Raw genomic sequence first — 26,804 nt, 5'->3', positions numbered from 1 at the left:
CTACACTGCTCACATAAGCTGTTTCTACCACCCCCCACCCCCACCCCCAAACATCCAGCTCTATCTGATCTGGCTAACTGAGATGCCATTTTAAATTCCTTTTACCCCTACTGTTAGTCTGCGTAAGTGGAAAATCATAGAACGAGCTTGCTCTGACACGGAAGCCCCCAGAATGTAGATAACAGCACCTCGCTGACATAGACTCGCTCAGCCTTTGTTAAGCCCAGAAAAAACGGGAAACAAGCCACCATGTTTTAAATGCAGTTAGCTGCTAACAATTTCACTTTTTTTGACTTGTCAAAACAGGCGCTCACGGTAGACAAATGGAAGGGGGCGGCCACAAAGTGCAGCACTCGGGATTTGTACGATAACGGCAACAAGCCCCGAGAAAGGCCGCGTTATTCCAATCCCGAAACTTGAGGCTCCAACCAGCTTTTTATTCCAGGTAATTGCATGTTTGACCAAGCTTTGAGTCACCTGTCCCAATACCTCCTCCTTCACAAAATCTAGGCTGACACTCCCAGTGCAGTACTGAGGGAGTGCTGCACTGTCGAAGTTGCCGTCTTCTGGACAGGCTGGCAATGCAAAAACTGTCCACGATTAGACGAAAATACGTCAACGTTTATATTTGGCTCCAGGACCTATTAGAAACCTCCCTCCGCTTATGGGGATGCGTCTAAGAGGCTTCCAGCGACTTTAACTTAGGAAAACATCTCACGGTGCTTCAGAGGAGCGTAATCAGATAAAAACTGACAATGAGCAGAAGAAAGAGAGAACTTTCATTTATAATAGCGCCTTTCACAACCTCAGGATGCCCTAAAGTGCTTTACAGCCAATGAGGTACTTTTGAAATGTAGTCATTGTTGTAATGTAGGAAACATGGTAGCCAACTGACGCACAGCAAGATTCCACCCCGATCCTGCTACTTTAACAACTTGTACTTCTATCGCCATGCTCACGTGCAGGAAGAAACCTCAAAGATCTTTACATTAAGGAGGGCAAAACAAATAAGTGCCGAGCAGAAGGGGAAACATTAAAAGGAAGATGTTTGGGGTGGGAGACCAAAGAAAGGGGCTTTGAAGTATTAAGGTGGAGGGTAGTACAGGAGCATAGTGACTGACAAATTAATATATGCAACTTGGGGTCCTGGATAGCATTTTAATGGCCTACTGAGCAGGGTATCCACTGTGGACACTCCGTTCAGTGAAACCTGGAGGGGAAGAAGAGGAGGCCCTCCACGGAATGTCAGGAGTGTTTGTCTCGGCCACACCTGGAAAGTCTGGGCCTCTGCTCCCCTTCACCCTCTCCCTCCTCCAGCGAAACAGCCCTGATTTCACCCACCCCCCCACCCCACCCAAAACAATAACTTACCTTGGGGCCCATTGGCAGCCCCCATGATTCTGACCTGCCAGAAGCCGGCCAGCTGCCTCTTTCCCCCCGCCCCCCCCCCCCGCCCGATTTGGGCGGCCAGCTGGCCGGCAGGATGCAAATGAAGCCCGGGAGTTAAAGAAAAAAAAAATGCCCAGGCCTCAAACTGATGATATCAGGCAGGTTTGACGCTCGCCCCGTCCACCCCCAAAATCCGCTCCGAATTAAAATTACCCCCCAAAAGTGGAGAGACTAGAGAAGCTGGGATTGCTCTCCTTAAAGCAGAGAAGGTTATGGGGAGTCATATCGAGTTACATCAAAACTATAGCACAGATATGGGCCATTCAGCCCAACTGGTCTATGCCGGTGTTTATGCTCCACACGAGGCACCTCCCTCCCTATTTCATCCTTTCTTAGAATCATAAAAAGGTCACAGCACGGAAGGAGGCAATTCGGCCCATTGAGTCCGCGCCAGCTCTATGCAAGAGCAATCCAGCAAGTCCCACTCCCCCGCCCTATCCCCCTAGCCCTGCAAATTTTTTCCTTTTAAGTACTTATCCAGTTCCCTTTTGAAAGCCATGATTGAATCTGCCTCCACCACCCCCTCTGGCAGTGCATTCCAGATCTTAACCACTCGCCGTGTAAAAAAGTTTTTCCTCATGTCACCTTTGGTTCTTTTGCCAATCACCTTAAATCTATGTCCTCTGGTTCTTGACCCTTCTGCTAGTGGGAACAGTTTCTCTCTATCTACTCTGTCGAGACCCTTCGTGATTTTGAATACCTCTATAAAATCTCCTCGCGACCGTCTCTGTTCCAAGGAGAACAACCCCAGCTTCTCCAGTCTATCCACGTAACTGAAGTCCCTCATCCCTGGAATTATTCTAGTAAATCTCTTCTGCACCCTCTCTATGGCCTTCACCATCTTTTCTAAAGTGCGGTGCCCAGAACTGGACACAATATTTCAGTTGTGGCTGAACCAGTGTTTTATAAAAGGTTCATCATGATTTCCATACTTTTGTACTCTATGCCTCTATTTATAAAGGCCAGGACCCCTATGCTTTTTTAACTGCTTTCTCAACCAGCCCTGCCAACTTCAATGATTTGTGTACAGATACCCCCAGATCTCTCTGTTCCTGTATTCCTTTTAGAATTGTGCCCTTTAGTTTATATTGCCTCCCCTTGTTCTTCCTACCGAAATGTATCACTCCGCATTTTTCTGCGTTAAATTTCACCTGTCACATGTCTGCCCATGCCACCAGCCAGTCTATATCCTCTTGAAGTCTATCACTATCCTCCTCGCTGTTCACTACCCTTCCAAGTTTCGTGTCATCTGCAAATTTTGAAATTGTGCCCTGTACACCCAAGTCCAAGTCATTAATATATATCAAGAAAAGCAGTGGTCCCGGCACCGACCCCGGGTAACACTACTGTACACCTCCCTCCAGTCTGAAAAACAACCATTCACCACTACACTCTGTTTCCTGTCCCTTAGCCAATCCTGTAATCATATTGCTACTGCCCCCTTTATTCCCTGGGCCGCAGTCTTGACGATAAGCCCACCATGTTGCTCTTTATCAAATGCCTTTTGAAAGTCCATATACACCACATCAACTGCATTGCCCTCATCTACCCTCTCTGTTACCTCATGAAAAAACTCTATATCAGGTTAATTAAACATGATTTGCCTTTAACAAATCCGTGCTGGCTTTCCCTAATCAATCCACACTCGTCCTAGTGACTGTTAATTCTGACCCGGATTATCGTTTTTAAAAAAGTTTCCCCACCACTGAGGTTAAACTGACTGGCCTATAGTTGCTGGGTTTATCCTTACCCTTTTTTGAACGAGGGTATAACATTTGCAATTATCCAGTCCTCTGGCACCACCCCTGTATCTACAGATGCTTGGAAGATTATGGTCAGCACCTCCGCAATTTCCACCCTTACTTCCCTCAGCAACCTAGGATGCATCCCATCCGGACCGGCTGACTTATCTACTTGAAGTACAGCTGGCCTTTCAAGTACCTCTTCTTTATCAATTTTTAGCCCATCCAGTATCTCAACTATATCTTCCTTTACTGAGACTCTGGCAGCATTTTCCTCCTAGGTAAAGATGCAAAGTACTCATTTAGTACCTTGGTCATGCCCTCTGCATACATGAGTAGCTCTCCTTTATGTTCACTAATTGGCCCCACCCCCTCCTCTTACTACCTGTTCACTGTTTACATGCCTGTAGAAGACTTTTGGATTCCCTTTTATGTTGGCTGCCAGTCTATTCTCATATTCTCTCTTTGCCCCTCTTAGGGTGGATAAAGGGGAACCAGTGGACGTAGTGTATTTAGACTTTCAGAAGGCATTCGACAAGGTGCCACATAAAAGATTATTGCTCAAGATGAAGAATCACTGGATTGGGGGTAATATTCTGGCATGGGTGGAGGATTGGTTATCTAACAGGAAGCAGAGAGTTGGGATAAATGGTTCATTCTCGGACTGGCAACCAGTAGCCAGTGGTGTTCCGCAGGGGTCAGTGCTGGGTCCCCAACTCTTTACAATCTATATTAACAATTTGGAGGAGGGGACCGAGTGTAACATATCAAAGTTTGCAGATGATACAAAGATGGGAGGGAAAGTAGAGAGTGAGGAGGACTTAAAAAACCTACAAGGGGATATAGACAGGCTGGGTGAGTGGGCGGAGATTTGGCAGATGCAATACAATATTGGAAAATGTGAGGTTATGCACTTTGGCAGGAAAAATCAGAGAGCAAGTTATTATCTTAATGGCGAGAAACTGGAAAGTACTGCAGTACAAAGGGATCTGGGGGTCCTAGTGCAAGAAAATCAAAAAGTTAGTATGCAGGTGCAGCAGGTGATCAAGAAGGCCAACGGAATGTTGGCTTTTATTGCGAGGGGGATAGAATATAAAAACAGGGAGGTATTCCTGCAGTTATATAAGGTATTGATGAGACCGCACCTGGAATACTGCATACAGTTTTGGTGTCCATACTAAAGAAAAGACATACTTGCTCTCGAGGCAGTACAAAGAAGGTTCACTCGGTTAATCCCGGGGATGAGGGGGTGGACATATGAGGAGAGGTTGAGTAGATTGGGACTCTACTCATTGGAGTTCAGAAGAATGAGAGGCGATCTTATTGAAACATATAAGATTGTGAAGGGGCTTGATCGGGTGGATGCGGTAAGGATGTTCCCAAGGATGGGTGAAACTAGAATTAGGGGGCATAATCTTAGAATAAGGGGCTGCTCTTTCAAAACTGAGATGAGGAGAAACTTCTTCACTCAGAGGGTAGTAGGTCTGTGGAATTTGCTGCCCCAGGAAGCTGTGGAAGCTACATCATTAAATAAATTTAAAACAGAAATCGACAGTTTCCTAGAAGTAAAGGGAATTAGGGGTTACGGGGAGTGGGCAGGAAATTGGACATGAATTTAGATTTGAGGTTAGGATCAGATCAGCCATGATCTTATTGAATGGCGGAGCAGGTTCGAGGGGCCGATTGGCCTACTCCTGCTCCTATTTCTTACATACGACCCTTTTTTCTGTTCCATCTTACTCACTATCTCTTTTGTCATCCAGGGAGCTCTGGCTTTAGTTGCCCAACCTTTCTGCCTCGTGGGAATGTACCTAGACTGTACCTGAACCATCTCCTCTTTAAAGCTGCCCATTGTTCAATTACAGTTTTGCCTGCTAATCTTTGATTCCAATTTACCCAGGCCAGATCTCCCTCATGTGCTTATCTAGCTTCCCCTTAAATGTATCTATGCTATTTGTCTCAACCACTCCTTGTGGTAGTGAGTTCCACATTCATACCACTCTCTGGGCAAAGAAGTTTCTCCTGAATTCCCTATTGTATTTATTAGCGACTATTTTATATGGATGACCTCTAGTTTTGGACTCCCCCACAAGTGGAAACATTTTCTCTACGTCTACCCTATCAACCCTTTCATAATCGTAAAAGACCTCTATCAGGTCACCCCTCAGCCTTCTCTTTACTACAGAAAAGAGCCCCAGCCTGTTCAGCCTTTCCTGATAAGAATATCCTCTCCGTTCTGAGCCAGGAGATTTAACAGGTATTAAAAACCATTAAGGGTTTTGATAGAGTAAATAAGGAGAAACTATTTCCACTGGCATGGGGTCAGTAACCAGAGGACACAGATTTAAGATAATTGGCAAAAGAACCAGAGGGGAGATGAGGAGAATTTTTTTTATGCAGCGATCTGGAATGCACTGCCTGAAAGGGCGGTGGAAGCAGATTCAATAATAACTTTCAAAAGGGAATTGGATAAATACTTGAAAAGGGAAAATTTGCAGGGCTATGGGGAAAGAGCAGGAGAGGGGAACTAATTGGACAGTTCTTTCAAAGAGCTGGCACAGACATGATGGGCCGAATTGCCTTCTTCTGTGCTGTACGATTCTATGAAAATGCATCTAGCCTGCACTTCAAAACAGCAACAAGGTCAAAACAATGAACACACAAGTGGTCATAAGAACAGAAAAACATTTAAGTATAAGGAAAAGCCACTGGGCACTCTGTATCTCAATCACACCTCAACCACATCTTTCAACCAGTTCCCTCTTCCTAAAAATGCATCTCTAAGTTGCCTCTTGAAAATATAAATACAAGTTTATTTCTTTGAAACCATTTACACTGCCTCCCCATGTAACTTACTCTACAAGACGGCTACCCTAGTTGTATAAAAAAGTTCATGTCCCATCTTACTCTCAACTCGCTCATTTGAAATTTTTAAAAAAAAAGACACAACCATCCAGCCCAATGAAACCTCTATCACAGTCAACAACTTGCCTGGGTCAACTTTTCGTCAATTCCCTTCAAAAATTTTCCTTTATAATATTAATCATAGGACAATTCAGTGGAGCGTACTTCCCCTTTAAGTGGCCTTTCGGAATTTATACACGTATAAATCGGATGCTTTTAGGATGGTTTTGTAATAGGACTCTTTGTACTTTTGCGAAAAACGCAATTATAGATTATCTCTAAAGTGCCTCATGCCATTGCACTTTGTGCCATTTTCCTTCAAGAGCAGAAACATAAATATTAACAGCACAGGGACTGCCACGACACACTCGTTTCAACAAGAGATCACTTAACCACCTAACCCTGCTCGCTTGTAGTCAGGTCTCCAGTGTCGCCATTGTGCAATTAAGAGAGGGAGGAACTGGACTGTAATCTGATTGATGTCACCGGGGGTGTCGAGAAGAAATATCAGGGGTCGAGAGTTTTATTGTCCAAATTACTCTCAAAGGCACAGGCGCAAAAAAAATAATAATTACGAGTTTGGTTAGCAGCACACACAGTGATTGGGTGGAGGAACTTAACTGCAGACAGATATGAAACATCTCATCTCTCTGATGAAAAAAAAAATTGTGCTTTAATCAATAACCAATGGCAATGAACAGCACTTTCCACTTTGCTGGAGGATTCTATTTTTAATCTTTGTCGGGTTGGAACGAAGATCAGAGGTTCTTCGATTGGAACATTTTCACCTTTTAACGCTCCGTTACTGCAAGCTGCACTGAACTTTGCAAAGTGTTGCCTCCAGCTCAAAATATCCTTTTACCCTTATCGAGGCTGGCGTACTGCACAGACTGAAGCAACCAGCTCGAGGAGGGAAAGACTGTTAAAGGTAAGGCTACAGTGTTTAGTAATCTGAGAGATAAGAAAGAAAAAAAAAACCCTGAAAATTCTCAAACGATGATGGAAGACACTGGAGCTCCAAGAGCATTGTCCGGGGGGGGGAAGGACAGGGGGTAAACACATTTTGCGTAGGGACCCTTCCTCATAACCGTTCTGAGGAGGAGACTCCACTGCCCCCAAAAACATTAACCCGCCCTTTCCCTTTTCAGATGCTGATGGGCTCCTGCTGTGTATTTCCAGCACTTCCTGTTTTTATTTTAGTAATTCCAGTTCAGCTCCTTAGCAACGTACGAAATTGACGGGCAGGAAAAGACCAGCTGGTCCATCTAGCCTGCCCCACCCCTCACGATGGCCGCAGCATCCTGACTATAGACTTCTAGGTTGATTCCTGAGGTGAGAGGGTTGTCCTATGAGGAGGGATTGAGTAGAACGGGCCTATACTCTCTGGAGTTTAGAAGAATGAGAGGTGATCTCATTGAAACATATAACATTCTTAGGGGCCTTGACAAGGTAGATGCTGAGAGGTTGTTTCCTCTGGCTGGAGGGTCTAGAACTGGGGGGCATAGTCTCAGGATAAGGGATCGGACATTTAAGACTGAGATGAGGAGGAATTTCTTCACTCAGAGGGTTGTGATCTTTGGAATTCTCTACTCCAGAGGGCAGTAGATGCTTCGTTGAGTATATTCAAGACTGAGATCGATAGATTTTTGGACTCTAAAGAAACCAAGGGATACGGGATCGGGCGGGAAAATGGAGTTGAGGTCGAAGATCAGCCATGATCCGAATGAATGGCGGAGCAGGCTCAAAGGGATGTAAGGCCTATTCCTGCTCCTATTTCTTATGTTCTTCTGTTCCTCCCTCCTCTCCCCCCCGCAGCCATGTAATTTCCTGGGAAATGCAAAAAAAAGAGGAAAAAACCCAGGGCCAACAAGGGAAAATACACTCTGGAAAATTCCTCTCCGACCCCCTCAGGCAATCAAACAACTTTTTGTTTAAAACTAGAAAATGCCACAAACATAGGGTGAGTCGACGGGCATTTGAAAGAGAAAGAAACGCCAACGATTTGGTTCTGAGAAATACTATTTGGTTCTGAGAAATACTATTTTATTCTTCTCCGATGACGGTAGACTCGTTGGGCATTTCCAGCCATACTTGTTATTTTACTCCAAACTTCCAGCAATCTTTTCCCCTCTGATATTCTGCAGATATAATTTTTTAAAATACAATCTGTGAAAATCTCAGGAGGGCTCTGCCAGAGACAATATTCTGGCCCAAAATGGTAAGAGTGCAGAACAAGGCTCAAAAGAAAGAAAAAAGATTTGCATTTAAATCACGTCTTCAACAACCTCAGGATGTCACAAGGCGCTTTACAGCCAATGAAGTACCATTAAAATAATGCAATCACTGTTGTAATGTAGGAAACACGGCAATCAATTTGCGCACAGCAAGCTCCCACAAACAGCCACGTGATAAGGACCAGATAATCTGTTTTTAGTGATGTTGGTTGAAGGATAAATATTGGCCAGGACATCAGGGAGAACCCCCCTGCTCTTCTTCAAATAGTGCCATGGGATCTTTTATATCCACCCGAGAGGGCAGACGGGGCCTTGGTTTAATGTCTCATTCGACAATGCAGCACCCCCTCAGTGCTGCACTGGAGTGCAAGTCTAGATTGTGTCCCTGGAGTGGGACTTGAACCCACAACCTTCTGACCGAGCCACGGCTGACACCATAAGAGCTCTCGGAGGAGGTAGCTTGGTAGGTCTTCAGCAGACTGCACCTCAATAGACAGAGCATCAGGTGATACAAGGCATAAATAACAAAGTTCCAGGGAGGTTATCCCTCCCATAGATGCATCCAAGGGGTATGCTGTGGTTTTGGAGAAGGGTCACTTGAGCACTGATGTAACTTAGTAACATGGTGCCTGTGTGTGGGATCTGTAATTACACTAAATCTCCTCTAGGAGGTACCATTTCACTGTCCAAAAAAAATTCCATTTTCTGTTACCCCGTATAATCAGCAAAGCCACTTGCTTGCGGCTTTCATGGGAAATTGCACAAAATTACTGAATGCAATCCCTCAAAACACCAGCCGGAATTACTTCCTATGTAACAATAACAGAATTTAAAACTTAAGTCAGTTGCTGTGTAGCAGTGACCCCAATTGTAAAAGGACAGGAATCCTGGAATGCAATCCCAAAACACTGGTTAAAAAGCCACAGAATTATATCCTACGTACCAGCGACCCCAGTTATAAAAGGACAGGAATCCTCAAATTCAATGCCCAAGAACACTGGCAAAAATCAACGGAACTATATTATATCCCGTGTCACAGAAACAGAATTGAAGAGTCATTCAGTCTTTGTGTACCAGTCTTTGATCCTCAGGCACTGTCAAAAGAAACCTCCCCAAATCAGAGTCCTAGTTATTGGGGGAAAATACAAGCCAGGTTAGGAAAAAAAAAGAGGGGGGGAAAATAAACTGAAGCAGGTCTATTCCTTGTAATCCGAAGTACTGGATCGTTCAAACTTGTGTTTTTTTATTTTTTGCACGATTGCCATTTTAATTACATTATTTAATTCGAATTACTCGATAATTCAACTTTTTTTTTTGCATGCAAACCCCGCTGGAATGATCATTGGTAGACTGTGGCAGTTTAATATTGGATAACACTCTCAATTTATGACAGGATACTTGATATTTTAACCTGTTGCCAATCTCCTGCTGAGCTGACACATGAAAGAAACATTTGCAGAAAATAGACCGATCTCGTCAAAAAAAAACCCTGTGTAATTTGAAACCTCGGAATGCAGAGCTCCCTCCTCGAGTTCACATGCTTGCAGGCCCTGGGTGGAAAGCTCTTTAGATTTGCTTCATTCAGTGAATGTTTCTATGCACCCGATTCTCACAGTGGGACTTTGCCCAAGGATCAGAACTGAAATTAGTTTTATCATGAGGCTTTTTAAAAAAACGTATTACATTTTTTAAATTTAAAAAAAAAGACTCTTCATAAGTGACTTACCATTGCAATGCTAAGAATGTGGAACTTGCTACCACATGGAGTAGTTGAGGCGAATAGCATAGATGCATTTAAGGGGAAGCTAGATAAACACACGAGGGAGAAAGGAATAGAAGGATATGCTGATAGGGTGAGATGAAGTAGGGTGGGAGGGGGCTCGTGTGGAGTATAAATACTAGCATGGACCTGTTGGGCCAAAAGGCCTGTTTCTGTGCTGCAAATACTACGTAATATATCCGATAAGCTAGGTATTAAGCAAGTCTAGTACTTTCTAGGGTAGTACAAATCTGCAACTCTCCCCTCCGAAAAGCCTATAGATGGTGGGACAGTTGGAGCTTTTGAGACTGAGATCGATAGATTTTTGTTAGGTATGAAGGTATCAAGAGATATGGAGCAACGGCAGGTAATTGGAGTTAAGATATAGGCCAGCCACGATCTAATTGAAGGGCAGAACAGGCTCGTGGGGCTAAATGGCCTATTCCTGTTCCTATCTTCCTAATGTTCCTATAACATTTAATGAAACAAGTCGGGAGGTTGCAACACGAATTGTCTCCTCGCCTTGCCACAGGCCCTAGCTATCCCTCAGGTATTTCACCCAAGTGACCACTGTGTGTCTCTAAGCCTTTGAAAGTGAAGAGTGGCAGGCTGGTCCCAACTGTGGCACAGTCATCACAGATGGGCGAAAGGATTAGAGGGGACATGAGGGAAAACTTCTTTACCCAGAGGGTGGTGGGCGTATGGAATTTGCTGCCCGAATTGGTGGTAGAGGCAGGGACCCTCAACTCTTTTTAAAAAGTACCTGGACCTGCACCTAAAGTGCTGTAAGCTGCAGGGCTACGGACCGGGTGCTGGAAGGCGAGATTAGAATGGGCACCTGGTTGTTCTTTGAGCCGGCACGGACACGATGGGCCGAATGGCCTCCTTCTGTGCTGTATCCTTTCTATGGTTTCTATGGATAGGCCGCACGCTCTGACCTCACCTGGCACCCACATACCGTGCCCTGTCAGCAGGGGGTGCTAATGGGCGCCACAGCTGAAGATTCCTTCCTTAACCCAGGGCACTGAGACCTATCGTGGTGCCCCTACCACCCCTCTGGATGATGACCTCCCTGCACTGCATTGCTGAGCAACTCACTGGATAAACTCACAAAACCAATCCCCCCACCCTCAGTGGATCCTTAAAACGACAGTACGTCCCTCGCTCAGTACCTGTGGGCGATTGCAGGTTTCGGCCCTTCTCCTTTGCATCGGGGAACGTCTTCATGAAGGAAGGCCAGTCCGCAAGACATCGTCTCAGCAATGTGGCCGAGTTCGTTCCAGCTGATCACGTTCCCCTTCAGGTAGTCAGACAACGAGCCCTGGGTTTAAAAAAAATAGAAGAGACCAAAGTCAGTGGATTGGGGTTTTTGCTCATCACTCAGACTGACAGCAGTATTTACCAAATCAATCTTGAAGGTTTCGCCATAGTTTATTTATGCCCCCCTCTACCCAACTTTGGGGAAACAAATATCGCCCAGTGTTCCTGTTCCCGATCGTGGGTCGAGTGACTCCTGCTGCCGAGAGCAGGCGTCAGGCGAGGGCAGAGTCAGTCTCGGCGCCTGCAATGGCCTCTCTGTGCTGGAACACTCTGCCAATGCTCTCTGCCAGAGCTCACACATGAATAGTGACCACTTGGATGAGTTACTGGGGGCGGGAGGGGGAAGGAATTGGAATGGAATCAGAATCGGTCCCTGAAGCTCCTTTAGGAGGCAACAGGAGAAAAACCGGGGTGGGAGGGGAGTCTTTGCAAAGAGACGCGAGGGAGGGAAGAGTGAACCCAAGGAAAATCAAGCTGTTTAAAAACATGTACGGCAGGAATATCTGCCGTTTGGGGGGAGGGGGGGTGGGGGGGGTGGGGGGGGGGAGATAGGGGCTCACAAGATCTCCTGCCCCTAACATCAGCACAAAAATCGACCGAAACAGTTTCTCTGCTGTTTACGCCATTTCTCCGGAGTTTCTACCAGGAGATCAGGGAATCCTCCCTCCCGCGGAAATTCAATATGCAAAATAACATTTCTTAAACGTAAAGGGAAAAAAAAAAAGATATTCCTGCCGTATATGTTTTTAAACGGCTTGATTTTCATTGGGTTCACTCTTTCCCCCCTCGCGTCTCTTTGCAAAGACTCCCCTCCCACGCTGTTCGAGGATTCTCACATTTTTAGGCACCGTGCCGTATTTCAAGCAAATTAGCCATTTGCAAGTCATTTGCAAACTGCAGTCGGTGATATGAAGCCTCACCCACCCACTCGGGGACACCCCTCTTGTGGGGTCTGGTTCACAGGCACTTTCCCACTTCATTATAAAGGTATTTTGAGGAGTACAAGGCAGAGGTCCCAGCGTGGGCCTCCGCAGCACAACACTTGGCTTCTAAGTTTGCCTTTCTTTTAAAAATTCATTCGGTCGGCACCACTGGCAAGGCGGGCATTTATTGCTCATCCCCAGTTACCCCGACAAAGTGACGATGGGCCTACTTCTTGAACTGTTAAGGTTACAGATCAGCCATGAACTAATTGAATGGCAGAACAGGCTCGAGGGGCTGAATGGCCTCCTCCTGTTCCTACGTTCCTAACCGTTGCAGACTGTGTGGTGATTCTGGTTATTCTTTGTGGCGGTTTCATTCAACTGAGTGGCTTCACTGAGCGACCACTTCAGAGGGCAGTTAAGAGTCACACTGGAGTCACATCTAGGCCAGACCGGATAAGGACGGCAGGTTTCGTTCCCTAAAAGTGAACCAGTTGGTGTTTCCCACTCCTATTTCTTATGTTCTCATAGGCCGCAGATCAGCCATGATCTCGTTGAATGGCGGAGCAGGCTCGAGGGGCCGTATGGCCTACTCCTGCTCCTATTTCTTATGTTGTTCTTATGCTTTGCGGTCACTCTTACCGATACCAGCTTTTTATTTCCACATTTTTAAGACTGAATTCACATTCTCACAACTACCATAGTGGCATTTGAAGTCACGCTCTCTGGATTATTAGTCCAGTAACATAACCACCACTCCACCGTGCCCGACTTATATCACAACATGGAGATCCTCGTCTACTTCAGGGCTATCGTTAATATGTTCAGACTTCATATTTACAACCATGGCGATTGTATTACAAACGTACAAAGTTGACGGGCACGAAAAGACCAGCTGATCCATCAAGCCATGTAGGGTACGGTAGCGTAGTGGTTATGTTACTGGGCTAGTAATCCAGAGGCCTGGACTAAAATCCAGAGTCACGAGTTCAAATCCCGCCACGGCGGCTGGCGAATTTAAATTCAATTAAATAAAAAATCTGGAATTAAAATACTAGTATCAGTAATGATAGCCATGAAACTACCGGATTGTCGTAAAAACCCATCTGGTTCACTAATGTCCTTTAGGGAAGGAAACCTGCCGTCCTTACCCGGTCTGGCCTATATGTGACTCCAGACCCACAGCAATGTGGTTGATTCTTAATTGCCCTCTTAGGGATGGGCAATAAATGCCGGCCTTGCCAGCGACACCCACATCCCGTGAACGAATAAAAATTTTTTTAAAAAGCCTGCCCCACACCTCATGATGGCCAGAGTATCCTGACTAAAGACATCCCCCCTCTCCCGCCCCACCATATAATCTTCTGGGAGAGGCAAGAACATAGGAACAGGAGTAGGCCATTCAGCCCCTCGTGCCTGCTCCGCCATTTGATAAGATCATGGATGATCTGTGATCTAACTCCATATACCTGCCTTTGGCCCATATCCCTTAATACCTTTGGTTGCCAAAAAGCTATCTATCTCAGATTTAAATTTAGCAATTGAGCTAGTATCAATTGCCGTTTGCGGAAGAGAGTTCCAAACTTCTACCACCCTTTGTGTGCAGAAATAAAGAGAAGAAAAAAAAAATCACAACATGGACACATCCATTTACTGTAAAATGGTCTGTTTTACACTGGCTGCTTTGAATGTTTTTACATGTGAAAGAGAGGCTCGTGTAAGTACTGTGTCGAATCCCCCCCATGTCAGTTTGAGAATTTGAAATCAGTTTAAAAAATCTGGATATAAAAAGCTGGTTATCAGTAAAAGTGACCATGAAACTGCTGGACTGTAATGAAAACTTGGTTCACTAATGTCCTTTAGGGAAGGAAACCTGCCGTCCTTACCCGGTCTGGCCAATAGGTGACTCCAGACCCACGCCAACATGGTTGACTCTTAAATGCCCTCTGAAGTGGCCTAACAAGCCAGTCAGTAGGGCAACTAGGGGATGGGCAATAAATGCCGGCCTTGCCTGTGACGCTCGCGTCCCGAGAATTAATTTAAAATATATACTTTTCCCTTCCTGGACTCGGGTGCTAATGAGCATTTTCAGACAGATCTTCTGGTGGTCACATAATGCATCGATGGGCCCGCGGTATCCAAGTGCTGACAGTGCCTACATTGCCCCTACCCACTCATGGAAGGAAGAGATGAGCCAGAGCTCCATCTCAAGGTTTGATCCACGTTTTTCAGATCCAATGTAGCGCAGGACGTTCTCGTGTTTCATCCCGGGCGTGGTGTAAATATCCCGTTCGTTCTGCCAGGATAGCTTATCCTTGTTTAAAAAAAAAACATGAAACATTAAGTACTTCAAATATCCAGTCAATAATCCAGTCCTTCTATAAACTAGCGTGGAGGCAGGATCTCTGAGCAAGACCACGGCAACCACATGTGGTGATTGCGTCCTGCGGTATAGGCAGGAATTCCTCCACCTCACCTTCGGTTATCTCCCCATCTCTCCTGGAGAGGCCAGCTTGTGGTGGAGTATGGATCCACCGTTACCGGCTGCTCCCCCCGCCCACCCCCCAGAAACTCACCCAAATGGCCGTTGTTCATTCGCGTTTGGCACAGGTGGTGAGTGTCGGCAGGCTATTCGACTGTGGGTGGAATGACAGCCCAGCTCACCAGACATGCATTTTGCAAAAGGGCTCACCAGATAGCGATGGCTGGTTTTCTCCTTCCCTAGCACGGGGGCACTGAGCCTATTTTAGCTCCCCCCACCCCACTGCCGCTCCCCCTCCCTCACCACAACTGCTGCCTTGGCTGACATCAGCTAGTTCAAAACGGACTGAAGATCAAAACTGCCATCTTCCTGGTCTCTATGGGTTTGTATCACACCAGACGGCACATTTACCCATGCAGCACCGGCAGGAGTTGGGAATTTTGTAAACACTACATTACAAATAAAACATTACAAATAAAACAGAAACAACATTTGAAAGCAATCAATCAATCAAGATTAGCTCAACACAACACCATACAAAATGAGTTTAAAATCCAGTGGGCTCAACGCTGACTGTTCCTGCACTTTGTAGCTGTGTTAATGAGACAAACTCTGCAAACGAGGAAACTATGCATGGGGCTGGATGAACGAACGAATGCCGGGGCAGCCACTCCTCCCCTACCACAGCGCACGGTTGGTTTTACAGGAAAGGGCGCAGGCCACGTCCCCATTAAGTCAACATGTTCTACTGCAGTACATCACCTGATGGGAGGAAACTCCTAAATTACGCAGTGTCTGTTTTCCGTCACTTCATTCCTGCTGCCATTTAAGCAGGCCCCATCTGCAAGGTGCTGCGACGGCGTCAGCCGTGGCTTAGTGGGTAGCACTCTCGCCCCAGAGTCAGAAGGTGGTGGGTTCAAGTCCCACTCCAGAGACTTGAGCACAAAATCCAGGCTGACGTTCCCAGTGCAGCACCGAGGGAGTACTGCACTGTTGGTAGGTGCCGTCCTTCAGATGAGACGTAAAAGATCCCACAGAGGCATTTTGGAGAGGAGCAAGGGAGTTCTCCCCAGTGTCCTGGCCAATATTTACCTCTCAACCAACATCACTAAAAAACAGATTATCTAGTCATTATCACATTGCTATTTGTGGGTCCTTGCTGTGTGCAAATTGGCTGCAGAGTGTCCTACATTACAACAGTGACTACACTTCAAAAAGTATTTCATTGGTTGTAAAGTGTTTTGGGACTTCCCAAGGTCATGAAAGGCGCTATATAAATGCAAGTCCTTTCTCTTCTTGCCGTACAGTCCGAGTGCGCCATAGGCTCTGGTGTAACTCACCGGGGCAAAACTTTCATTCCATCTGACCCGATCACAAATCAATGAACTTAGTGAAAACCACAAATTGGAGCTACTGTAAACCTTCCCGGTGTTGGGCGGTGGGATTCGAGGCAATAGGGAGGATCGAAAGAGAAAGTAGAAATACATGTTTTAAAAAAAAGCCGACCCCACCTCCAGTGGTTCAGTGTGTCAATGCACTGAGTTATATAGAATCATACAGCATAGAAGGAGGCCGTTCGGCCCATCATGCCTGTGCTGGATTTTTGAACTATCCAATTAGTCCCATTATCCCTGCCTTTTCCCCATAGCCCTAAATTTTTCCCCTTCGAGTATTTATCCAATTCCCTTTTGAAAGTTACTATTGAATCTGCTTCCACCACCCTTTCAGGCAGTGCATTCCAGATCATAACAAAGCACAGCGTAAAAAAAGTTTCTCCTCATGTCGTCTCTGGTTCTTTTGCCAATGACCTTAAATCGGTGTCCTCTGGTAACCGACCCTTCTGCCACTGGAAAAGGTTTCTCCTTATTTACTCTATCAAAACCTTTCATGATTTTGAACACCTCAAACAAATCTCCCCTTAACCTTCTCTGTTCTAAGGAGAACAATCCCAGCTTCTCCAGTCTCTCCACATAACTGAAGTCCCTCATCCTTGGTACCATTCCAGTAAGTTTCCACTGCACCCTCTCTAAGGCCGAATGTGGTACTGACTCTCACAGATCAGGGCAGTCCCATGATGTCTGATGGCACCCCATTCACCACCGGCCGCTGTGGCTGCAGTGTGTGCCATCCACAGGATGCACTGCAGCAAATCACCAAGGCTTCTTTGACAGCACCTGCCAAACCTGCCTCTACCTCTACCACTGAGAAGGACAAGGGCAGCAGGCACATGGGAACACCACCACCTGCACGTTCCCCTCCAAGTCACACACCATCCCGACTTGGAAATATATCGCCGTTCCTTCATCGTCGCTGGGTCAAAATCCTGGAACTCCCAACCAAACAGCACTGTGGGAGAACCTTCACCACACGGACTGCAGCGGTTCAAGGCGGCGGCTCACCACCACCTTCTCAAGGGCAATTAGGGATGGGCAATAAATGCTGGCCTTGCCAGCGACACCCACATCCCATGAATGAATTTAAAAAAGTGGAGCTCTTTGATCTTGGCCTGGGCTCCGGCTTCTAATTGCTATCAAGTGAGCTCTGCTCAAAAGAGCAGCAAAGAACAGACAAGCAGGTTCTTTACAGAGAGGAAAATAAGTGCTGAACACACGTCATTGTATACTCTATCCCATGCCTCTTCTCGTGGTCAGTGACAAGGCTGCGGCTGGCAGAGTAACAGGGCAGGGGCGTCTGAAGGGCAGAAGAACAAAAATAACTGGACACTCGCAGGAACCCATCACTGTGCTCAAGAGCCTCCAAACCAAAGGAAACGAGAAATCCACACAGGTAGAGTATGTCTTTCCCTGATATGGAATACACGCTCCCTCCCATAGGGAGCCACTCGAACTTGTTCCACCATTTAATTAGATCATGGCTGATCAGTATCTTAACTCCATCTACTCGCCTTGGTTCTGTAACCCTTAATACCCTTACCTAACAAAAATCTCTCAATCTCAGTTTTGACATTTTCAATTGACCCCCAGCCTCAACAGCTTTTTGGGGGAAGAGAGTTCCAGATTTCCACTACCCTTTGTGTGAAGAAGTGCTTCCCAATATCACCCCTGAATGGCCTAGCTCTCATTTTAAGGTTATGCCCCCTTGTTCTGGACAGAGGAAATAGTTTCTCTCTATCTACCCTTTCAAATCACTGAATCATCTTAAACACCTTAATTAGATCACCCCTTAATCTTCTATACTCAAAGGAATACAAGCTTAGTCTATGCAACCTGTGTTCATAATTTAACCCTTTTAGCCCACTTACCTAAGTCCAAACTTAAGCAAAGGCCGGCAACAGCCCAGGCTTATTTAGCGCCCCTCCCTACCTTCAATTGTGGGCAGGGCTACTGCTGGAATTTAACCAACTAAAACCATGCAGCTTACCATTACAACAGTGACTACACTTCAAAAGTACTTCATTTTTTTTTATTCGTTCATGGGACGTGGGTGTCGCTGGCGAGGCCGGCATTTATTGCCCATCCCTAATTGCCCTTCAGAACGTGGTGATGAGCCACCTTCTTGAACCGCTGCAGTCCGTGTGGTGAAGGTTCTCCCACAGTGCTGTTAGGAAGGGAGTTCCAGGATTTTGACCCAGCGGCGATGAAGGAACGGTGATAGATTTCCAAGTCGGGATGGTGTGTGACTTGGAGGGGAACGTGCAGGTGGTGTTGTTCCCATGTGCCTGCTGCCCTTGTCATAACAACTCACCGCGTAAAAAAAAATTCTCGTATCGCCTCTGGTTCTTTTGCCAACTGCCTTAAATCTGTGTCCTCTGGTTACCAACCCTCCTGCCAGTTTCTCCTTCTTTCCGCCTTACTGCCCCCAGTGCTGTTAATTATACGTAGCAATAAATAATAGCATTGCAAGTTTGAGTATAATTTGTTAGTTGGATTGTGGTTTACTTCAATCAATTACAGACTTGCAGCTTCAGTACGTTTGAAGCTACTAACAGTAATGTACCTGGAATGGCTGTGCAACTGGACTGAGTTCCAATCTACCAAAACCACATCCAATTCACTCTCACTGAATACAGTTCCTAGCTGGAAGAGAAAATGTTTCCCCGACTGCTAATAAAAAAAAAACCTGAACAAGCTAACCAGAACTGGAACACTGAAATGGTTCCCCAAGACAAGCAGATCTTAGGAGTAGAATCCCTTCAGTGCAAGTAAATACATATTTTGTTAATCAGTTTTTTTTTTGTTGAATTGCTGAACAAGCCATTAAATTCCCTGTCGGATGAAGATTTGGAGACTGGCTGTTTTCATTGGTTTATATATAAACCTGGCACCACCAGTACATCTCTCAGCAAACCAGCCAGGGGTTGACTGGGATCCAACTGTTATTCACATTTCTCCACACCAAAACAAATCAGCACTCCAAGCCCAATTTTTCAGCTGAAAACTTTACATCGTACGTTTTGTGAAGTGCTAAACACCCAGCCAGTAATCTGAACTAGGGTTCGACCATTCTACCCAGTCCTCTCTCAAAGAGCCTTCCGTTATGTATTTATCACCTGGGTCTGGAATATCGAACAGAACATCCTTCTGCTAATCTGAAGTGACAGTAACAAAGACCCACTCGTTTTTAAAAAAAGAAAAGAACTCTCATTTATACAGCGCCTTCCACAACCTCAGGACGTCCCAAAGCGTTTTACAGCCAACAAAGTACTGGTTTTGCCAGGACCGTAGACATTCCCTGACAAACCCTCTCGGCTGCAGTGAATTGCTGTTTTGAAAAAGCAGTGGTGCTAATCCACAATCAATCTGTGCACAAACAGGAGTCACAACAATGCTCGTCAACACTGATATTGGCTAGAATAATGAAGAGGAAACCCTGCATGATCATCGGTTTCACTGTAACAGGAGCTTCACTAGCATTCAACCAAGTTGGGAACACAAGGCACAGAGCTCTGCAACTTCTCCCATTGTATATATTACATCTTGTTCCTGCAAATATTGCATCCCCCACCTCCTATTACGAATGCAACGACTCCTTTCGGAGGTATAGTTCCACAGTTGCTGGTTGCCCTCTGGAACCTCAGCCGAGTGGCCATTCTTCACATGCGATCCCGAGAGAGTGCGCGACAGCAGGCTGTCCGTCCATGGGAGGATAAGGGAGGAACGACATAGCAGTGCCAGATCCAAGTCTATCACTTGACGTCCACTTTACAGCAGCAGTGACTGGATAACAACGGCGATGAGAAAATTAGCTGATTTTCCCCATTCAAACCCAGGGTCACTGAGCTCAATACATGGGCTGACTGGTCTGGGACCAGCTAACTCACCACAGACCAGCAATCAAACCAGGAACCTGTGTCTGTGCATTCCCTTGAGTATAGAAGATTAAGGGGTGGTCTAATTGAGGTGTTTAAGATGAGTAAAGGAATTGACGGGGTAGATAGAGAGAAACTATTACCTCTGGTGGGGGAGTCCAAAACAAGGGGGCGTAACCTTTAAATTAGAGCCAGGTTGTTCAGGAAGCACTTCTTCACACAAAGGGATGTGGAAATCTGGAGCGCTCTCCCCCAAAAAGTTGTCGAGGCTGGGGGTGAATTGAAAATTTCAAAATTGAGATTGATAGGTTTTTTTTCGGCAAGGGTATTAAGGGTTACGGAACCAAGGTGGGTAGATGGAGTTAAGATACAGGTCAGCCATGATCTAACTGAATGGCGGGACAGACTCGAGGGGCTGGATGGCCTACTCCTGTTCCGATGGCTCAATTACACATGGCCTTTACCAAATGAGCCATTGGCGGGGGGCTGCATAATGCTCCATGAACAGACTTAGAACAAGGCAGTCCTCCCCAGTGCCCTGGCCAATATTTATCCCTCAACCAACATCACTAAAACAGATTATCTGGTCATTATCACATTGCTGTTTGTGGGACCTTGCTGTGCGCAAATTGACTGCAGCGCTTCCTTCATTACAACACTTCAAAAGTACTTCATTGGCTATAAAGCACTTTGGGACTTCCTGAGGTTGTGAAAGACGTTATATAAAATACAAGTCTTTCTTTATGAAGTAAAATGATCAGGACTAAAACTTAATTTACATTAATTATACCGCTGCTGCTGACAGTAGCCTCAGTGTCAGCACTGCAACTCGACGAGGGAGCGTTACTGCCTCCAGAGGCTTGCAGACCTACTAAAGAGCTGCGAGGGGGAAGAATAAGAATGTAAATATTGGCACTAGATACAAAGGCAGCCAAGTTCTGTGGCTGCCTGCAGGCTCAGTCGCTCATCCTACCTATGTATCCAAGAGGTCTTCTCCAGCTACGGGGGAAAGAGGTACTAAAGCAAAATCACGAATTAGTGATTTTAAAACCTACTGCGGAGTCAGATTTTTCCTGTTGTTTTGAGGCAATGGTCTCCATCTCAAAAATAAGCACTGTTGGGGGATGGGGAAAAAGAACCTAAGGTTCAGCAATAGGAGTGTGCCATAAAATATCAGGTCATTTTCCAAGAGGGTCGCCAACTCTGGTTGGACGTATTCTTCACATGACCTCCAACTGTCCCGCTCCCACTGTCCCGCTCCCACACTCCCGCCACTGGTCACCCAACATGTCCATCCTCACAACGCTCCGCCTTCCCACACCGATTGGAAAGGGAAAAGACTCTTCATTGACTGACTGGAATCATCCAGTCAGTTAAACAGCTTTTAATTCCCACCTGCAATATTTTTCAAACTAATATTTGAAAGTGTTCAAAGAAAATTTTAAAACACCGAAATACAGTTTTTTTTAAAAACTCTCCTATGCTTTTTCTCCTGGGTTGCTCGCGGCAGTGTCCTGAAGAGCAATCTTTAATTCCTGGAGACAATCCTTTTAGGGTTGGTAATCCAATGTGATAATTTGGAGGATTAACGTCTTTTACACACCCCTTCCACTCATCCCGCCCCAATCCTCGCTCCGGGCCTCAAACTAGGCAGGTGGGCTCCTAATCCCCTTCACTGGGAATGGCGTGCCTACTGATTCCTTCTTCGTCAACTTTGGGACAATGCAGTAAGTGCCAGTGCGTTGTCCCAAAAGGATGGCCGGTGTGGATTGTGGGCCATTCACATTAGCGCTGTAGGGCGCGCTCTCTGATGTTAGGGCAGAGGCACATTGTTGGGCCTAGGCTGACACTCCAGTGCAGTACTGACGAGGTGCTGCACTGTGGGAGGAGCCATCCTTCGGATGAGAGGTTAAACTGAGGCCCCATCTTCCCTCTCAGGTGGACATAAAAGATCCCATGGCAGTAGTTCGAAGAAGAGCAGGGGAGTTCTCCCCAGTGCCCTGGCCAATATTTATCCCTCAACCAACATCACTAAAATACAGATTATCTGGTCATTATCACATTGCTGTTTGTGGGACCTTGCTGTGTGAAAATTGGCTGCCACATTTCCTACATTACAACAGTGACTACACGTCATAAAAGTACTTTAATTGGCTGTAAAACGTTTTGGGACGTCGTGAGGTCGTGAGAGGCGCTGTATAAATGCAAATTATTTCTATCTTTTCCAAAGGGAGCTTTACTCTGCATCTAACCCATAATGAGCCGTAGCTGGATGATCAACAGTGGCACTGGGTCCAAAAAGGAAACATACCATTCCTCATAGCAGAAGTCATTGATTTTGATGAGTACAAAAATACATTTTTTTTTAATAAAATGACCTGGGGCTCCTTTAAGGATATGTTCTTACCTCTACACTAAAGCTCCCCACTGACAAGTTCCTGCTACAACTAAATATGGGAGCTCAAGTGAAGATGCCTATATCACAAATACCCTACATTTTAGTGTGCCAATGTTTTTATTAGGTTTCTATCAAGTTTCTTCTTGGACTCCTTTCCTGAAGGCATTGACCCTCAACAGTTCCACAGGCATCATGCAGCCTCTATTTCTTTGGCCAAGTGGCCATTATTCATGTGACAGCAATTTTCAGAAGCTATTCGACTGCAGGGGGATCATCACAGCTGGGCCTAGTCCTGTGGTCATCCAATGTCACTTCCACATGAGTGCACTTCGCAGGACAGATCTCAAGATCTGGCACCCTAACTTCCCTCTCCCCATAAAGGTGCACTGAGCTCAATTGCAGCATCCCAACTGAGATCCACTGACTTGGGATCCAACCTGGAAGCTTCCTGCTCTGTATGAGTCAAGCTACCCTAAAAAAATAATTACACCCTTATCCCTCAGAACTCCTGGCTATTCACTAGGTCGAGCCATGACGCATTAAACGAGATGGCGCTCATCTCCGCCACTGATGTAAAAAGCCAGCATTCCTGAAATGGAACGTGGCGCCTACAGTTTCTCAAAACAAAGTCACGGAGCAGGTCAACAAGTCCAAGGAACTAGCTACGACATGAACTAGATCTTGGCTAAAGCACAGCATTTGGAAGTTAGTCAACCAGAAAAGCTCAAGCTTCCTGCGGGAAAAGAAAAACACAATGTGAGGTACAGTGCACAGACTGGGAGAGTGCCTGTGGCTTGCTGTAACCACGCAGTTACTCCTGCTTTAGGTTTGATTGTTCATCCAAAACCCATAACAACCTATTCTCTTGGCCTGAGGTACGATTTGATTTTAATCAAATATTCGACGAGAGTAAACTCTACTAAACTAACCTCCCCTGCAACACCAAATGGATATTTTTTCCCCTTTAACATACTGAATTTCTACAACACTCTGCAGAATATGCAGCCGTTCACCGGTTTAACATTAGGACGAGACGGCTGAAAAGAAGCAGAGCACCAACATTTTAAAACACGCTGTTGAGTGCAGAGCTGCTGGAGCAGAGAAATCAAGCGGCCGCATCCGGCAGCCTATCTTCTCATACACCACCAGTACTACTGACCGCTCAGTCTATCGGTCCGGACCACTTTGGTGGGATGGGGTTGTAGTGTACTTTCATTCAGATATATTTATTCACAACAGAAGTGCAAACTAAGTGGTGTTCAAATGAAACGTTCATTATTAATAATGGCGGGGAAGGACGATTTACTGTTTCACCCATCCCCCCCCCCCCCCCCCCCCTCAAAAGGGCGAAGGGATTTCCTTTTTGATTGAAGTTTTCAGAGCGCACAATCTTTTTACAATGATCGACAACCATAATTCATGTTTTTGATGGTCTCCGCGTTAAATTTTGAGAGGGCAACTGCGATGGGACTGCTCCAAAAGTAAACCCTTCACACCCCCTGTCGTAATCACCAGAGAAAAGGTAAAAGCAAAGTAACCATAGCTGGCAATACCGCTGGCATCATCGAGCTTCTGTATCGACCATCAGCTACAACACTTTCCACTGGTCCAAGTGGGAAACGCACTGTACGGTGAGCAAAGAAGTTCAAACCTCCACAGGTTTTGAACTGTACAGTCCAACCTGGCGATAAATTCAAGGGAGCCGAGGATTCAGATTTGAACATCGCAGAGTTTTTAATCAAATCCCGAGTGCGTTGCTAGAGAATTACTAAACCGAACACCAAACAGCCTTACCTGAACAGGGAAGATTTTTACAGCCACATATTCGTTCATTAGCCGTGCCTTCCAGACGCAGCCGAACCGCCCTCTGGCTTTGATCTCAAGTAACTGGAGGGGCTTCAGGCCGACCAGAGGCGAGGGAGATGGCAGACTTGGGTCCTAGACAAAATACAATTAACTGTGAGGCTGGTTATACACTCCAAAATAAAAAAAACCTTTAAAATTACGACATACAACAGCGTCCAGAGTTTTTAAACACATTGTAAATCAAGGTACATTGAGGGGAGACACAGAAAGACAGCTAGAGACAAAAATGGAGATACATAGAAACAGATATTGCTAGATATGTACAGGAATGAGCACGTGTGTGATAGAGAGAGAAAGAAAGAAAAAGGGAGAGAGAGAGAGAGAGAATGAAAAACAGAAAGAAAGAGAATGAAAGAGAAAGAAATAAATCATAGAATTTATAGCACAGGAGGCAGCTTAGCTCTAATGAAGGGTGCATGTCATAGCCTGTCTTTTCTCCTTACAGATGCTGACTGACCTGTGTATTTCCAGCATATTCTGTTTTTATTATAGAAGAAAGCCATTTGGCCTTTTGAGCCTGACAATGATAGCTCTTTAACTGGAGCTACCAAATCCAATTCCAGTTCTTGTCCTCTATCCTTTTGTTCTTTTACACTAAGTTTCCAATTCTGTTTTAACTGATGATATAGTCTCTGCCTCAACAGCCACTTGTGTTCCATGTTCTAATAATCCTCCGTGTGAAAAAAAATTCTTCTACCTTCATTCTCCTACCGATAATCCCGAGTCTAATACTGATTTTCTGTCTAGTGGAAACAATCTTTTACCATTTATCCTCTCAAAACATTATTACAATTTTTCCCAGAGGAAAAGGGCCCAATTTCTTGAGCATTTCTTCATAATTATAACTTCTTCTTCCTGCTATAATTCTAGTGGATTTTCTCTGTACCCTTTTCATGGCTCTAATATCCCTCCTGTAATGGGGTGTCCAGAGCGTCACACACTACTCCAAATTTGACCTACCCAATATCTTGTAAAAATTCAACATCACTTCAGTGCCCCTATGTATAAAAACACAATTACATTTGTCGTTTTAAAGGCCTTTTCGACTGCACTCCCACCTTTAAAGATCCACATATCTGCACCCCTAGATCACTCTGTTCAAATTCCTACCATTCAGAATACACTTCTTTTCACTGTTCTTTTTCCCAAAATACACATCTCCACATCATCTGTTTTTTTTAGTTCTGGCCATTTGTATATTCGGTGGCCTTGTAGGTAACACCTATCTGTCTGAACATTTTGGTTGCCTTGGCAACGGGCAGTTGAAAAGACTCTCTGTAATCACCAGGCATTGTTCTGTGATTTATAAATGCGAAAGGTTCGAGGATTTCATTTCCACATTCACCTGAGGAAGGAGGAAGCCTCCGAAAGCTTGTGGATTTTAAAATAAAATTGTTGGACTATAACTTGGTGTTGTAAAATTGTTTACACTATTGAATAGAGAGAGACAGATAGAGATATACAAAGAGATAGTGAGTGAGAGGAGGGGCAAGGGAGGGGGGAGGGGGAAGAGTGAGAGAGAAAGAGCGCGAGAGAGAGAAAGGGAGGGAGAGGGAGAGATAGAAAGAGCCAGAGAGAGAGAAAGGGAGGGAGAGGGAGAGATAGAAAGAGCCAGAGAGAGGGAGAGAGAGAGAAAGGGGGGAAGAGAGAGAGATAGAAAGAGCCAGAGAGAGAAAAAGAAAGAGCAAGAGAGAGGAGAAAGAGAAAGGGAGGGAGAGGGGGAAAGAGAGAGAGAGAGAGAAAAAGAAAGAAAGAAAGAGAGAAAGAAAGAAAGAAAGAAAGAAAGAAAGAGAGAAAGAAAGAGAGAAAGAAAGAGAGAAAGAAAGAGAGAGAGAGAAAAAGAGAGAAAAGGGAGGGAGAGGGGGAGAGAGAGAGACAGGGAGAGAGGAGGGTTGGCGGGAGAGAGAGCACGCCAAAGGGAAAGAGAGAAAGAGAGAGGGGAGGGGGAGAGAGAGAAATACTGATATGCTCATCACAGGTTAGAAAGTGTTCCCGTTATAACAGGGTCCCTCGGGATTGTTCACACTGGCCCACCTATCTTTTCAGATGTCCGGAATATGAAGGCAATAAAAAGTACATTTAAACAAACAAGGCTTGCTAACCAAGTATTTTTTTCTAAAATACATTATTGGTGCACTGGGAGCCCATAAACTGCCAACCCAGTAAAATTACAGGTTCAAACCCAAGGCCAAAGGCTTGGGAAAGAAAAGTGGTCAGGATCAGTGCTGCAGGAACAGACTTGCATCGACTGATCACAGAGCAGCAACAACTCTGACCAAAGTGCAACATCCGGCTGGTGCTAACTGGTGAGAAGGGCGCGTGGCAGGGCAGGGGAGGGGAGAAAGAGAGAAGAGAAAATGTACATGTTTTTTGGGCTCCAGAACTTAATTCGTGTAGCCATATGTTTTTAATTCTTCGTGGCTCATTTTTTTTTAAATTAGAAAGGAAGCAGAACCTT

General features: G+C 45.4%; 1 protein-coding gene across 1 annotated transcript in view; it reads right to left on the bottom strand.

Annotated features, from left to right (window-relative positions):
* acvr2ba (activin A receptor type 2Ba) overlaps window positions 1-26,804 on the bottom strand; it is a 211,635-nt gene that overhangs the window by 21,493 nt on the left and 163,338 nt on the right. The window contains exons 5-7 of the mRNA XM_067999328.1: window positions 24,275-24,418; window positions 14,502-14,645; window positions 11,261-11,409 (exon numbers count right to left, since the gene is read on the bottom strand). Of these exons, the coding sequence (XP_067855429.1) occupies window positions 11,261-11,409; window positions 14,502-14,645; window positions 24,275-24,418 (437 nt within the window). The remainder of the gene's footprint in view (window positions 1-11,260; window positions 11,410-14,501; window positions 14,646-24,274; window positions 24,419-26,804) is intronic.

This window comes from Heptranchias perlo, chromosome 2 (genome assembly GCF_035084215.1).
Source record: "Heptranchias perlo isolate sHepPer1 chromosome 2, sHepPer1.hap1, whole genome shotgun sequence".
In the NCBI taxonomy this organism is placed as follows: Eukaryota; Metazoa; Chordata; class Chondrichthyes; order Hexanchiformes; family Hexanchidae; genus Heptranchias; species Heptranchias perlo.
The sequence above is the reverse complement of the archived record's forward strand: the minus strand, read 5'-3'. Positions and strand labels throughout refer to the sequence as shown.